The following is a 14,346-nucleotide window of genomic DNA, read 5'->3' on the forward strand; positions in this document are numbered from 1 at the left end:
ACAAGATCAACAAAGGAGAAGTCATGGATATAAGAGTTGTTAATAAATATATAAATAGATATATGGAGCGATGGACTTGAGGAATGAATAACTTGAAATGCATAATTTTGTGTAAAAATGTTTGAAGATGGCTTTCAATTTAGATAAATTGATAGATAAAATAAAGCATAAAATTTCAAGAGCGAGATAGAGAGAGCAAGATGTAATAAATAGATATAGATAGTTAGTTATAAAAAGAAAAATATAGAAGTAGATTCAAATAAGCATTGAGTAAGTATAATTTGTAATAATTATTAAAGGTTTGATAAATTTTCGTATGTAAAAGTAGATAGATATATGTATAGATATCGATATATAGACAGTTGAATTGTTAAGGAAAGATGCTAAATTATATACCCAATACTATATACAGATATAGAACAGAATAGTTTTTAGATAAACAGTTAAACTTATGTAAGTTTCTATGAACTTTTCATCTCAACTCTTATATCGACTTTCTACAGAAATTATATCCATCAATGATGCTTGCTAGCTTTTAAGGTGTATACAGTGTCACAGTCAAAAAGAGCGAGAGACTAAGACATATGAATTGATAGATAAACTAACCTACTTGACCACAACTCTTGTCTATCTATACAGAATCATAAATATATCATCTATTGAACACATTTCATTCCATTTGAAAAGGTGAAAAGATACAGATTTAAAGAGATAAATCAACAATCTAGATATGTATATACATGGATTATCTATAACTGAAGCTAAATAAATGTATGTATAGCAAATTGAATTTGATCATAAATCAATATATAGATTAGATAAATAACCCTAGCTGTCTTTAAAGAGCTAAAGGTTTATGAATATGGCTCAGCACATATAGACACTATATGACGACGTTTTCTGTCTAACAACAACAAGGAAAGATTAGCCAATGCAAGTTGCTGTTGTTGTTGCTGTTGCCTCTTCTGCTGGCCAATTGTTTAGTGTTTCTTTTTTTGTTTTTTTTTTGGATCGCTGTTTTATGTCTGGCAGCCAACTGGGACTGTTGGCCAAGCTGCGTTGCGGTTGTTTTGCTGTTGTTGCTGTTGTTGCTGGCTGTTGCTGCTGGCAGTTGGTCAATAATTGGCATAGATTTATTTCGGCTCGTTTTGGCCAATTTTCCCAAATGCGAGCGCATAATTTTTCCGCCGTGTTTTCTGTGGTTGTGTGCCAAAGGGGCGCAGCTGATCTATTGTCTACCTAGCGTATGTGCAATATAGGAAAACTTACCCACATCTCCGGCGCTCAAAATTTCTGCTGAATTGCCTGGCATTTGGCTTTCGCTGCCAGCAATTGTTGCTGCCGCTGCTGCTGCTGCCGCCGCTGCTGTAGCTGCTGCTGTTGCTGCTGCTGTTGCTGCTTCTGCTGTTGCTGTTACATTGTCTTGTTGCACGTCTGCCCCCCGCTGCTGTCTAATTGCACCATTAGTTGCACTCGTTTGCGTTGCGCTGGCTGTTGACGCTGTTGTTGCTGCCTCTGCTTGCAACAGCAATGACAATGCCACTAGCAGCAGCAGCAGCAACATGTACGATCCGCGACGCCAAAATGATTCATTGCTTCGATGAATTTCCATCAACGACATCGTTAGCGAAGCATATACCAAAAAAAAAAACTAAATTATATCTATATATATGTTTTCTTATATACGTTGCACGTTGCACGCGGCACTGTTGCCTGTTGCTCCGTTTTAGGCTTGGATTTGGTTTGGCTATTGCTTTTGCTGATTTTCTATCTAGTTTCTATTGTTCGTTTGCACACTTTTCCACAATTGTTTGCCGAAGCTGCGTTGCAATGTGTGCGTCTTGCGGTTGCTGTGGCAGTTGCAGTTGCAGTAACTGCTGCCTCTTCCTTCTGCTTCTGCTGCTGTTGCTGCTGTTGTTGTTGCGTGCAATAATTCAAGTCTTGCTGGCGACTTATCTGTGCTGCTGCCTTGGGAAATCGTACGCCTTGCTGCTGCTGTTGCTGCAAATAGTCGGAAATAGAAAGAAAAGCGAATATCAAATTAGTGAAATTCAAGAGATTTGCAATACTCCACTTAATTAGCCGTTAGACGCTAGAAAGCACGCCATGCTAATCATATCTTAAGACTTGCCCACACACACACACACATAAGTATATAGTCGCTGGAGATTTCAACAGAATATGCATAAGTGGGCATACGAGCTTATAAACTAGCCCAATTTTCAGAAACTCAATTACAGCTTATCACGCGTGCTTACACTATATATTATTAAGGATTGCAGAAGACTTAAGATAAGTGGCGCTATTTGTAGTAACTACTACAAACAAGTAATGCTACTCCCACATCTACCACAGTTTTAATGCTGCTGCTACTGTTCATATTCTCCTAGTATTGATGCAACTATTGCTGCATAACAGAATCTACTACTATAATACTATACTACTACTACTAATTCTTATTCTCATATATAAATGCAGTTGTGTCTACTTATATTGTTCTATAGTAGACACTTTTATACTCTACTCCTATTTTAGCTTCAGCTACTAATCTTTTCTATTCTACTCCTATTTAATTTTCATTTACTACTCTTTCACAATCTACTCTTATTTCATCTTCAACTACTACTATTTCATAATCTACTCTTATTTTATCTTCAACTGCTAACTTTTTCTTTTCTACTCCTATTCTTCATCAGCTTCAACTACTACTACTACTCCTATTTTATTTTCAACTACTACTCCTTCATAGGTTACTCCTATCTCATCCTCAACTACTACTCCTTTATCGTCAGCTAATAGTCTTTTCCATACTCCATACTCCTAATTCATCATCAAGTACTACTCTCATGTTCTACTCCCATTTCATCTTCAACTACTACACTTTTATATTCTACTCCTATTTCAACTTCAAGTCCCACTTGAGCTCTGGCTCACCTTCTAGCTCTACTATTTCCAACTCAAAATTGCACTACAAAGAAAAAGAAGTAGAGCATGCCATTCATATTGTTATTGATGAGAAGTCAAACTCTAACCGAAGACAACTATTAAAATTAGCTAATTTAAACGAAACCAAGTCAATGTCTGCATTAGCTAAATACTATAGTTTATAGCTTTAGACATCATTTCCCAACTGGCGTTAAGCAAGATGTGGAAATTCAGATATATTCACATATCTATACGTATACAAAGTATATATGGAAGTCAGCCTAGTTGCAGTTAACGCACAGACCGTCTCAATGCTGTCTCAGTTGCCTTGTCTGCGAGCGATACGCGGCGACCCATTGGCCATCGGAGCGTGGCATATGAACACATCATTATAAGTCACATTAAGTAAGAGTGATAACTGAGGTCGGCTCAATAAAACATAAAAATAAAGAAACAAATTCAAAATAACAAACAGAAAAACACGCATACGCCCAGTTGTGCATGGCGCCTGACAGTTGCTATGGCATTAAATAGGCATAAGCCACTATATGCATATATATAAATATATATATATATATATATATATATATATATATACTATATGTATAAAAGCAAATCGTTTGGCTTATAGCAATGTGTGTCATTGCCTGTCGAGAAATCAATTAAAAGGCAACAGCAACAAATTGTTTGACTTGCGCAAAATTACGTTGGCAAATTTCACTTTGGTTTTTTCTTTCCTTCTTTTTTTTTTTTTTTTTATTTGATTACAATTTTTCGTTCATAAAATGCAGTTCGCTGGCTGCCACGCCCCATTTTGCGTAATGCGTAAAGCCAAAATATTTGATAGCCATCAATATACATATTTTTGTATGACAATCTATTTCAATTGTCATGCTGATGCGCAGCAGCACCAAAAGCAGAAGAAACCAAAGCCAAAGCCAAAGCCAAAACTCATTAGCATTAGCATTGCCTACCACGAATTATGTGGCATTTCTATCTTTGGCCACGACGCTTACATTAATCAAAAGCCTTTCACAGCCCCGGCGAAAAGAAGAACCCAAAGTTCAATGTACGCCCATAATGACAACGATTTTTAGTGCCTACTCCAATGTGGCTGGCGAATGATTAATCGTAGTATAGAATTAGTATAGAAACAGATAAGAGGCTCAAGCAGGATGCTGGCCAGCAAAAGACAGAGATTTGCATGACAGACGAACCAAAGCGCACACAGTCCCAACATCTCCCTAATTATAATAGCCAGCATATCATATTTTTGCTGCGTATATGAAGGGTATTATTAAATTTCAAATTATTTTTGTTTTTTCTTTTTGCCCATTAAAATATGAAAAGAAGAAGATGATGTGTATATAGTATATGGATAAATCTGTATAAATACATATATACATATATTCGCAGTTTAATTATAAGAAAGCCAAAGCCATTTTTTTTTTACATACTTAGCTTCTTAGGATACCCTGTAGATTTTAAAGAGCGCCTTGATATGGGCTATATAAGGGGCGGTAGGAGGCATATAAAAGATCTCTGTAGATTTAATAATGATTTACAAAGCAAGCTTCTTTCCTTTACTATAAAATTTCATAAGCTAAAAGTTTTCAAATTTTAATGAAAAACCTAAATCGTTGATAGAGAGAGTTTATAAACTTATAAGAGTATTAAATATAATAATGACAATGCTGGTTTTTATATTTATTTTTATATTATATTTTTGAGTTAGTTCAATTGAAATAAAAATATTTATAAAAAATAATTCTTAAACAAAATTTTTTTTTAATTTTCAATAATATTATATAGTATTCGATTAATATATATTCATAAAAAATTTTTGTTTAATCTTTTTTTAACAAGTATATAGCTTCTACATAAATCACTTTCACATACAGGGCATCTTATAGTCTTTCAAAAATATCTATCATCTTGTTACTTGCTTAATTTACTTCTGAATTTTTTTTCCTAATTTTTTTTTACTGATTCTTAATTTGTTTATAGCATCAGCGTTCTAAACTTAAAAAACATGCGCGCAATAAGTTTACAACGAACACGGACCCAAAATGCGAAGCTCCGCGTTGTGGCTTAGACAAATTATATATATAAATTTTTTTTTTTTTTTTGGTCTGCTTGAGCTGTTGGGCAATGGCAGCGGCTGCCTTTGAATGGCAGCTGGAAAACATGGCAGATCGAAGCTCAATCAACGTCAAGAGCGAACAGAACAAATCTGAAGTGCCCGACAATTGGATGACTTTGAATTTGAAGTAATTTGATTGTTTGCCTGATTAAGTGCGCACTGGGAAAGAATCAGTTGAGAGCCAGCAAAGGCAAAAACTTATGACAAACTCAACGCAAAAAAAAAACGCCCACGTCGCGCTGCAAAGGTATTTCACATCTGAGCATTTTTGTTCTCTGTTGTTTTGTGTTTATCTGCTTAAATAGTCGGTTTTATCAGAAATCAGCTTTCGTCTGAAACAATGGGCCGCAGCTGATTAAACATGCGAGATCGTGAAGGAGAGAAACGAGCACTGAAATGTTTATTTAATATCAATACAATTTGATCAGTCAAAAAGAAAAAAAAAAGAAAAGAAATAATAATAATAATAGTGATATCTAAACAAATGGCAAATGTAAACAAGCTGTTGTAATCCCCTGGGAATAAATAAATACAAATCAAAATCAACTGAGCTGCAGCACCTTGAGGCTGACTGTGTCGCCCATAAATTCAGTCAGCTGCAACTGTTATCGATCGACTATACTAGAAATTAATCTGAGCCATAAGCATTATAAATAACGAACAAACAAGACATGACAAACCATTAAGTTGAATCGACAGTAATTAATCCATTTATAAGCTAAATAAGCTAAGTAAGCTTTCAAAACTTGTACCGATCAAATTTCTCGAAACAACAAACTTTAGTCGCATCTTTCAGTTAATTAATTGTGGAAAGCCCGACAGCTACTAGTCACAGAAGAGATTAATTATAGAAATATATACAAGTATATAGGTGTGTATATATAGCTAGCTGGCATATCTAATGGCGCCGACAAAAGCTTGGCTGCTTCCTCGATGCCGACTTATTACAAAATATAGTTATTAAGCTCATAAGCACATGCGCAATTAGAAGAATATGCTAATAATTCTATAGACAAGTATACACAATATATGTATGCATATAGTATATGGTATAACACGAATCACAATTTGCCAGCCATGAAGGTGAAGCGCAAAGGTAGCAAAGGTTGTTTTTTTGAGTTTAGTTTCGATTGTTTTGAATTTCAAGCCACGCATGGCATATACGACATCAGATGTCGTCAACTTCCTTTTCGTACGTAATAAAATAATTATGAAAAACAAATATTAACACACACAGGCCCAACTTAATAATACAAATAATGCATAAATTCAGCCGACTGAGAGAGGGAGAGATAGAGACAGAGCGGGGGCTTCACTGTACTTCAAGTATCCGCTGCTGCCGCTCGCTGATCGTGCATTCAAATCGACCCTGAACCGAGCCGCAGCGCACGTAAGAATGCTCCAAGTTCCATTGTTATGTTTGCCCCCATGGAGAGCTATAATTTGTATCGGATATTTACACGTATCATTCTAATGAAATTCACACACACACACACACACACTCTCTCACACATGAATCACAGTTGACAAGCACTTTAACATGTTGTAGAAAACAAATTCATTTGTTTAGAAGGGAATTTTTTAGTAGCAAGCTAACAAATTGCTTTTAAGGCTTACGGCAGAGTTAACACAGACTTTGACATGCTGTTAAGCAGTATGTCATGTGCTGTACGCATATGCTTGTCAAATTTAATGTCAAAATTTGACACATATTTTAATTAACTTTTATTTCTGACAGAAATTATAGGCAAAGGTCTTGTCAAAATTAGTAGAATGACAAACGTGTACGCTATGGGCATATATAACTGTTTGAATGGATGATTCATCAAACTGCATGTCAAAGTAGATGTCAAAGTGCAAGTCAAGCCTTACATATTATTTTAGACCTCTTTCCCATCGCTACAATCATTTAGTTATATATTAATTCCATCTTACCCCTAACATGCACTTTAACCTGCTGTCAAACTGAACTCTTGATCTTGACCCAATTCGGTTAGCTGATCTGCCTGTCAGAATGTGTTACACGTTGATTCTCAGCCAATTTCTTGTTACAGCCAACGTGTACTTGAACATGTTGCTTAACACATAGCCAGCTGTCAATGCGGCTGTTAGCTAATCTGTCTGTCAAACAAGTTGTTATCACAATGTTAAACACAAGTTCATATTTTCCTTTGTTGACAACGGTGTCACACGTTACGTGGTGCACAACAACGTAACGTACATTTCCCCTATTAGTTAACTAGACTTTGCGTTAGATAAAATCTGAACTAGGGGCAAGTAAATAACTAAAATAGATTGAAAACAGTTTGCAGCAATTTTAATTAGGTATTTAGTATGGCTTATGTTTTTCAAAGAGCTCTGATTATTATCGTTTGCGCAAATATGCTTATAAATTCCTCTATATATATATATAGATATGACTTGTGAGCTATTGCAAAAAGCAGCAACTGCTTGTTTAGGGCGCGGCACGTGCAGCTTGAACTAATTAAGCAAATGGCACTGCCAGTCGCAAACAATACTTTAAACTGTTTATAAACATTTTACAGCAGCACCAACAGCTACAGCAAAAGCAACTGACTCATGCAATGGAGTCTAGAAATTCCACAGAAATTGAAATGAAAACCCACGCAGAGACTCTGGCACACTCACAGCTGGAATGCCTCACAGATTAGACAAGTGTATTATCGACTCAGCATATAGCATGGGCATGATATAAAGACAGAGAAAAAAGTTAAAAAATAAAAAAAATGCAGCAAACACAGAAATTAAGACAAGCTATTTCGCAGGGCAGCTTAAGGCGTTTATGAAAATTATATGTTTATCTAAATAATTATAATTTAATATCATAAAATTGACAATGCAAGTTAAAGCGTTTTCATTGATATTGATATCCATATTAGCTATAGATCTGGTATCTATATTTTGTTCTAGAGCATTTGTCAATTTTTTCATGAACTCCACTACAATGAATATCCAGTATAAGTTGCAGCTTGAGCGCACCTCGCACATATTGGAATCAAATTGCGTTATCGTCAAGTCAGCTACTCCTCACCCTAGCACTCATGAAACCTTCCTTAGTTTTGCATAATCTCTGAAACATTTAAGACGACTCTCGCATCCGTTTGTAGTTAAACTTGCTATCATTCAGGAAATCAGAGGAACGGGATTCCAGCCAGGCACTTCCCTCCTTACATCCTCATAGTAAACCTCTATCACTCTTCATCTCAATATCGGAAACTTTTTAAGCCACCCTCGCATCCGTTTTTATAAATCAGTTATAATACCGCACTTGCACTTTATCGCTTTGCCATTTGGCCATTATCGCTGTTAGCCCAGTTAGCTAGTCGCATCCCGTTTCAATTGCTTTGCATTTGACTTAATGACTCGCTGGCACGTTAACTCTCTCGCGATATTTTTTTCCACCTCTCAGACAAATTGCAGTCGATTAATTTGCAATGCTTTTTTGTTCAGCCGTTGCACAAGTCCGGCTTGTGCAAAAGTGTGGAAAGTGCAGTTTGCATTGCCGTTATTGTTAACACACAAAACAAAAGTTAAGCTAATGAAAGATGCCGAGAAATTGTTTGGCTTTTGAATCGAATGGCAATTCGAGGAAGAGTTTAAGAGGCTACAAACTGGTTTCAATTATATTTAACTGTTAGCCAATGCAAACATCGTTGCAATTAACAGGCATTAGCATAGATTAGACTTATAAATAGTGCAACTGAGATTACGATACTCAAAAGTCAAGGCTGCACAGCTATATTGAACCCGGAACTCTACTAAAAATCTAAAGCTGAAAACTAATCAAAGCACAAATTACAAAAAAAAAAAAATTATTTCTTATTTCAGCAATTCAATTTTGTTGCTTTAAGTCAAGAGTTCATGAAAAACACTTTCAAAGCATTTCAATGAACATCATAATTATACATAATTAGTAATTTAACGAACTTTGGAAGAATCTTGAAGCTTATGTAAAACCAAAAAAATATGAATGAATATGATAATCAAATTTTTGTTTGTAATAAAGCTGACGTCTCAATTAGTTGAAATCTTTTCTTGTCTACTCTTGAAAAAATACGTGAAATACTATTTAGGAGCTGAGTTCATAATCTTATTCATAATCTATGTTTTCAATAAATTGGTGCTTAGCTTGAATGTTTGAATTTGGCTTAAAAGTCAAAGCAAATTATCGATAATAATCGTTATTAACAAATTGATTGAGGTTATTGAGAACAAAATAATGAACTTGTTCTGCGAACGCCAAGTGAAATATGAAATTTAAGGAAAAATATAATTATGTATGGGATCTATTTACAATGTCTAGCTTTAAATGTTTATATATATCGATATTTATATATACAAAGAAACGCTGGGGTAGATAGTCAGATGAGCTAAGCTCTGAAATGAAAGATTAAAGAGCTACTATACCTTGAAATATTATAACTATTTTAATACTATTTTTAATGAAATTTTCCAAATTAACTCAAGTTTTGGTATAAAGTTTGTTTAAGTATGTGTGAGAGTTCGTTTTCACTCAAAAGTTCTGTCCAATTCGAATCATTTTGATTAAGAACATGTTATAAGGCATACATAGATATGTAACCTCTACTTATCTAACTCGATTATGAATTAATTTTAGTTATTGCCTTAATCATGTACAGACTTTGCTGGTGAAAATATAAAAAACTTTCCATATTTTTAGCGGAAAAGGCGGAATATATATGAAAAAGCATGCATACATACATATATAGTAGGCATACACATATATTATATATAAGGCATCACAACTCAAGAGTCAGTTTACTTCACCTTACCAAAAAGCCATCAACAATTTTCTTTTCATTAAACAACTCTCGTATAATAGCATCGACTCTTCATGTCCCTGAAACTGTTTCACTTTGCAGTTGCTGCTGCTGCTGCTGCTGCTGTTGCATAATGGCAACACGCAGATGCACAGACGCGCAACTAAATGCAACTTAATGCTCCATTGACTGACAACAACAACAACAACCAACAACCAGCAACAACAACCAGCAACAGTGAACAACAAACCACAATTAAGCATCATTGAGATCTGGTGTCCGGTTGCCTTTGCATTGACTGATCCGTTTTAGTGCAGTTAACAATTTTTACTGTTAACAGCTAATAGTTAACCAATTGTTGAAGTCGAATATCTCGCTCTAGCTCCCACACTCCGTCTCCCTCACTCGCTGTTGGCCATATCGAATTGCCACCGTTTTTATGGTTATGGCCAAACAACTTTTCAATTTTGTTCACAACGGTTCACACAGTTTCCATTACTAGTTTTACAGTTCACATCTTTGATCATAAATTCATATTTTAGCACTCGTTCGCAGGCATATTGGCTTTTGTGAAACTTGTTGAGATGACAATATGATACAATATTATATATGTATAGCCCTATTTTAGGATAAATGGCATAAAGTCTTAAGTTGACGGCTGTATAGAAGCTATCGACTTGAAATTTGCAATCTATATAAACTTCCCTTGATATAGTCGACTCGTAAAAATGATAAGATTTATAGCGAGGCATTGGAAATTGTAAAGAACAAAATTTGACTCGTCTATAGATCGCCTCTATGAATAAATTGAAAAATGGCAAATTTAAAGTCAACTGAGGAACGTGACAAGTCAAAAAAATAACTATAACTTCCACTATTTTAGAGCTACAATCAATTATATTTACAGGGAATTGAAGTGCTCAAGAGATAAACCCTATATACAATATATAGAAACTTGTTTATTTTTAAAACCTAGCCGGGTATTCTGCAGTCAGTAGAGACATTCTTACTTATCTTGTTTTCTATGTTCAACAAGTTGCTAACATTTAAATCATTTTTTGTAGGCGTGGCAGCTGCTGAAAACCAATGAGAGTGAACCCTAACCTTTGGCTAATACCAAAGTAAATGCTCCAGTTTAGGCGAACAACAACAACAGCAACAACGGCAACGGCAACTGTTAACAACAACAAATCGCAATGGCAAATTAGAATGGCCCAGAAGCGGCTGCAACTGGTCCGTGCAGATCGAGACGGAGGTCAGCCGGAAAACACATGAAAAATGCAGCCGCGAAACGCCATTTAAAAAATAAAAATGTTGACAGTCATAAAAAACAAGAACAACAATAACAATATGACAACAACAATAATAATGCAAAACCAGTTCGAGCAACAAGTGCAACTCTGTTTAGTCGTCCACATGCCCAGCTCACAGCTCAGACTCGGACATGGGCCACGCAAAACGCAATCAGTGCCAACCGTGGTTCGAATCCCACATGGCTGAACGCAATTAACATTTAAACAGTTGCACTTTTTTGTAGGTTAAAGAGCAGCCCATTAGAGCCGACGATTATCTCTGTCTGTGATTTGAGCCAAGAACTAGACTGAACTTGATGCACTTGGGGCGTATTACTTTTTACAATTGCATATTGATCATCTAAAGTAATTAATGCTAAATTTGTTGAGGTGTAAAAGGAGCGAATGTAGAACTAGAGTAAGTTGACAATAAAAATAAAAGAAGACTTGTTGAATAGAAGAAGGAAAAATAGAAATTTAAAGAAAATAAAAATAAAATAAAGATGTATAAGAGCTAAAATCCCATGCTGATGATAAGATAAGATGATAAGATAAAATATTAAAGAAAGAAAAGAAAAAGAAAATAAAGAACAAAAATTAATTTATTAAATTAAATTAAATTAAAATTTTTGATGAAAATTTATCCAACTACAATCTTAAGCATATTACGATAATACAATATTTATAGCCACATATCATAATCACAGGCATGCCCTTTATCAAAAGCTCATAATTTTATTTCTATATCCCATATCCCATAAAATGATAATTTTTAATAATATTTAATTAGTTTTCAGTTTAACGAAATTTAAATATTGACCGATGATCACAAAAATTTTAGTCTCTATCACACAATACTTACTTTATCTTTTAAGCCTTTACCCTTCTGATCGATGTGCTAACTAAATATACCATAAACTAAGAGCACTTGTCTAATAAATTAAGTATATCTATTACACTTTACGTATATTCATGTAACAACTAGAAAATACTATAAATAAATAAGTATATATATATATTCTCTACTTATAAAATATTCAAGTCATCTCATATGATGGAATTTAAGCGCTAGTTTAACAAATTGCCTTGACAACTTGATTAAGTGTAAGTTTAGCAAACTGTTATAGTAGATACGAGTAGGGTATGTATTATACTAATAATAATTTTGCAGTTAGAATTTATAAATAAATTTTGTATTATACAATTTCAAGCTTTAAGTTATTTAAGGAAATACCAAAACAAATATACATATATATGCATATGCATATATACATATTGTTCAGATTATTAGTTTGTTTTAGAGCTTGGAGCTCTATAATATTCATATGGCTGCCTTCATGGAAATGATAGTGATGCCCTTCTAAAGTTTAAATGAATAAAATATTTATATACATATATATTTCAGTAAATTGCCAATATTGACTTTTTTTTATAGTATTATTAAGATTCTCTATATTTTTATTACATTTCGCAAAAGTTAATAAAATTTCTATATAAATTTCTATAAATTTCTAGTACATCTTACACCACTGTGCAACTGTCTGCGTTTTTACAGTTGGTTTTTCTCGAAACCTTTTTCTATGGCCACTCTGTGCCATTCGTGTTGTTTCTGTTGTTGTTGTTGTTGCGGTTGTTTTTCGAGTGCTTGGCTCATTGATGACTGTTTGCATTTTGCACTCCCGTTTTAAAGTTCAAAGGTGCCCCGTCTTTGATTTTTTTTTTTTTTTGTTTTTTGGGCTTTCTGCTTGGCGTGAGAACCAAAAAGTAAAAAGCACAAAAAAGCAAAACTAAGCCTCACACAGTTTTTTTTTTGCGGTTAGCCAGATACAGATACATGTGTGCCGATAGAGTTGCAGAGACAGGTACAGCAGCCACTCGATAATATATACATATGTATGTGTGTATGCATATGCATGTCAGTTAGATAATGGATTTACGATCCATAAAAATTGATTGTTGCTAACTTACTTTAGCGGCCATTTGTGACTGCGCAAAAGGTGTTCAAAACAGAGCCGCAGCCGAAGTGCAGCCGCATTTCGGGAATCGAATCGCCAGTCCGCCAGCTGTTCAGCAGTTCGGTTTGATTAGAACTTCTCGATGTTCTGTTTCTTTTTTTTTTTTTTTTTCTGGTTTGTTTGTTTTCTTTTTGCCTTGCTGCTTTGAATACTACGCCGAGCTTTCGAGCTAGTCCAAGCGGAAGCGGGATGGCAATAGTGGGTAGTACGACGATAGTATGAGACACGACGTGAGCGAAGATTTAATGAAAGAAGACTGAACTACAGCAACAAAATTTGCATGTTTCATACATATATATAGCTCGAATTTTATATAATATTTTTATCATATACATATATTTGTAATTTTTGCAAAAAAAATATATATTTTTTTACATCGTATCACTCTTCACTTGGTTTGATTTGAATCTCGTTTCGTTTCGTTTCATGTATTTATTTATTTATTTATGCATTTGACCCGCTTTAAAGCTTTGCCCGAAAAGTAACAAAAACAAACTCGCAACAACACAGCTGTTTGTTGTTGTTGTCGTTGTTGTTGACTTTGTTTCTCGTTGGTCTTGTTGTTGTTGCTGTTGTTAAATTCTATTCAACTCTTTTAGCTGTTTTGCATATTTTTTTCTTGTTGCACTTGTTTATTTTGTTGTCGCTTTTCAGACACACCAATACCAACACTATCACATAAACGCATACACACACAAACACTCACTAGCGCAACTCTTGGCTAAAATATTTTCATGAATTTTGTGAAATTTTTCAGTTGCGCGCGCGCGTTTAGCACCCACGAATTGTTATTGCCGCACTCTTCGCGCCCACTGCCTTGGCGCGCTCACTCTATCTCTCTCTTTCTCTGTCTTTCTATCGGCCGCTACCGTTCGCAATCGTTGCGCTGGCGTTTGCTTAGGTGGGAGGGGTGGGCGTACAAAACTAAGCAGCGCGCGTTCCACGTTTTTCCAACTGTTGGCCACAAGCTGCGCGTGTCGACTGAGCGCCGAAGCAGGTGCGCCCTCGGTGCTGCGCTTTGCACTGAGCTTTTGAGCGGAGCTTTAAAGCTTGTGCATTGTCGTGCTCATTTGGGATTGCGCTGAATAGCTTTAGGCATTGGCCGCAGAGCGCCATCTAACGAGTTTTTATTTCCTCAACAACTTTCGATCAGTTGGGTGGCAAAATAA

The 14,346-nt window shown here is 35.1% G+C and overlaps 1 protein-coding gene across 1 annotated transcript in view; it reads right to left on the reverse strand.

Annotated features, from left to right (window-relative positions):
* LOC26527581 (mucin-5AC) overlaps positions 1–14,148 on the reverse strand; it is a 29,390-nt gene extending 15,242 nt beyond the window's left edge. Inside the window, exons 1-2 of the mRNA XM_015161776.3 lie at positions 13,131–14,148; positions 1,270–2,001 (exon numbers count right to left, since the gene is read on the reverse strand). Of these exons, the coding sequence (XP_015017262.3) occupies positions 1,270–1,621 (352 nt within the window). The 5' untranslated portion in view covers positions 1,622–2,001; positions 13,131–14,148. The remainder of the gene's footprint in view (positions 1–1,269; positions 2,002–13,130) is intronic.
* Between the last annotated feature and the right edge of the window lie 198 nt (positions 14,149–14,346).

The sequence above is a fragment of the Drosophila mojavensis genome, unplaced genomic scaffold (assembly GCF_018153725.1).
Source record: "Drosophila mojavensis isolate 15081-1352.22 unplaced genomic scaffold, ASM1815372v1 contig_74, whole genome shotgun sequence".
Lineage (NCBI taxonomy): Eukaryota > Metazoa > Arthropoda > Insecta > Diptera > Drosophilidae > Drosophila > Drosophila mojavensis.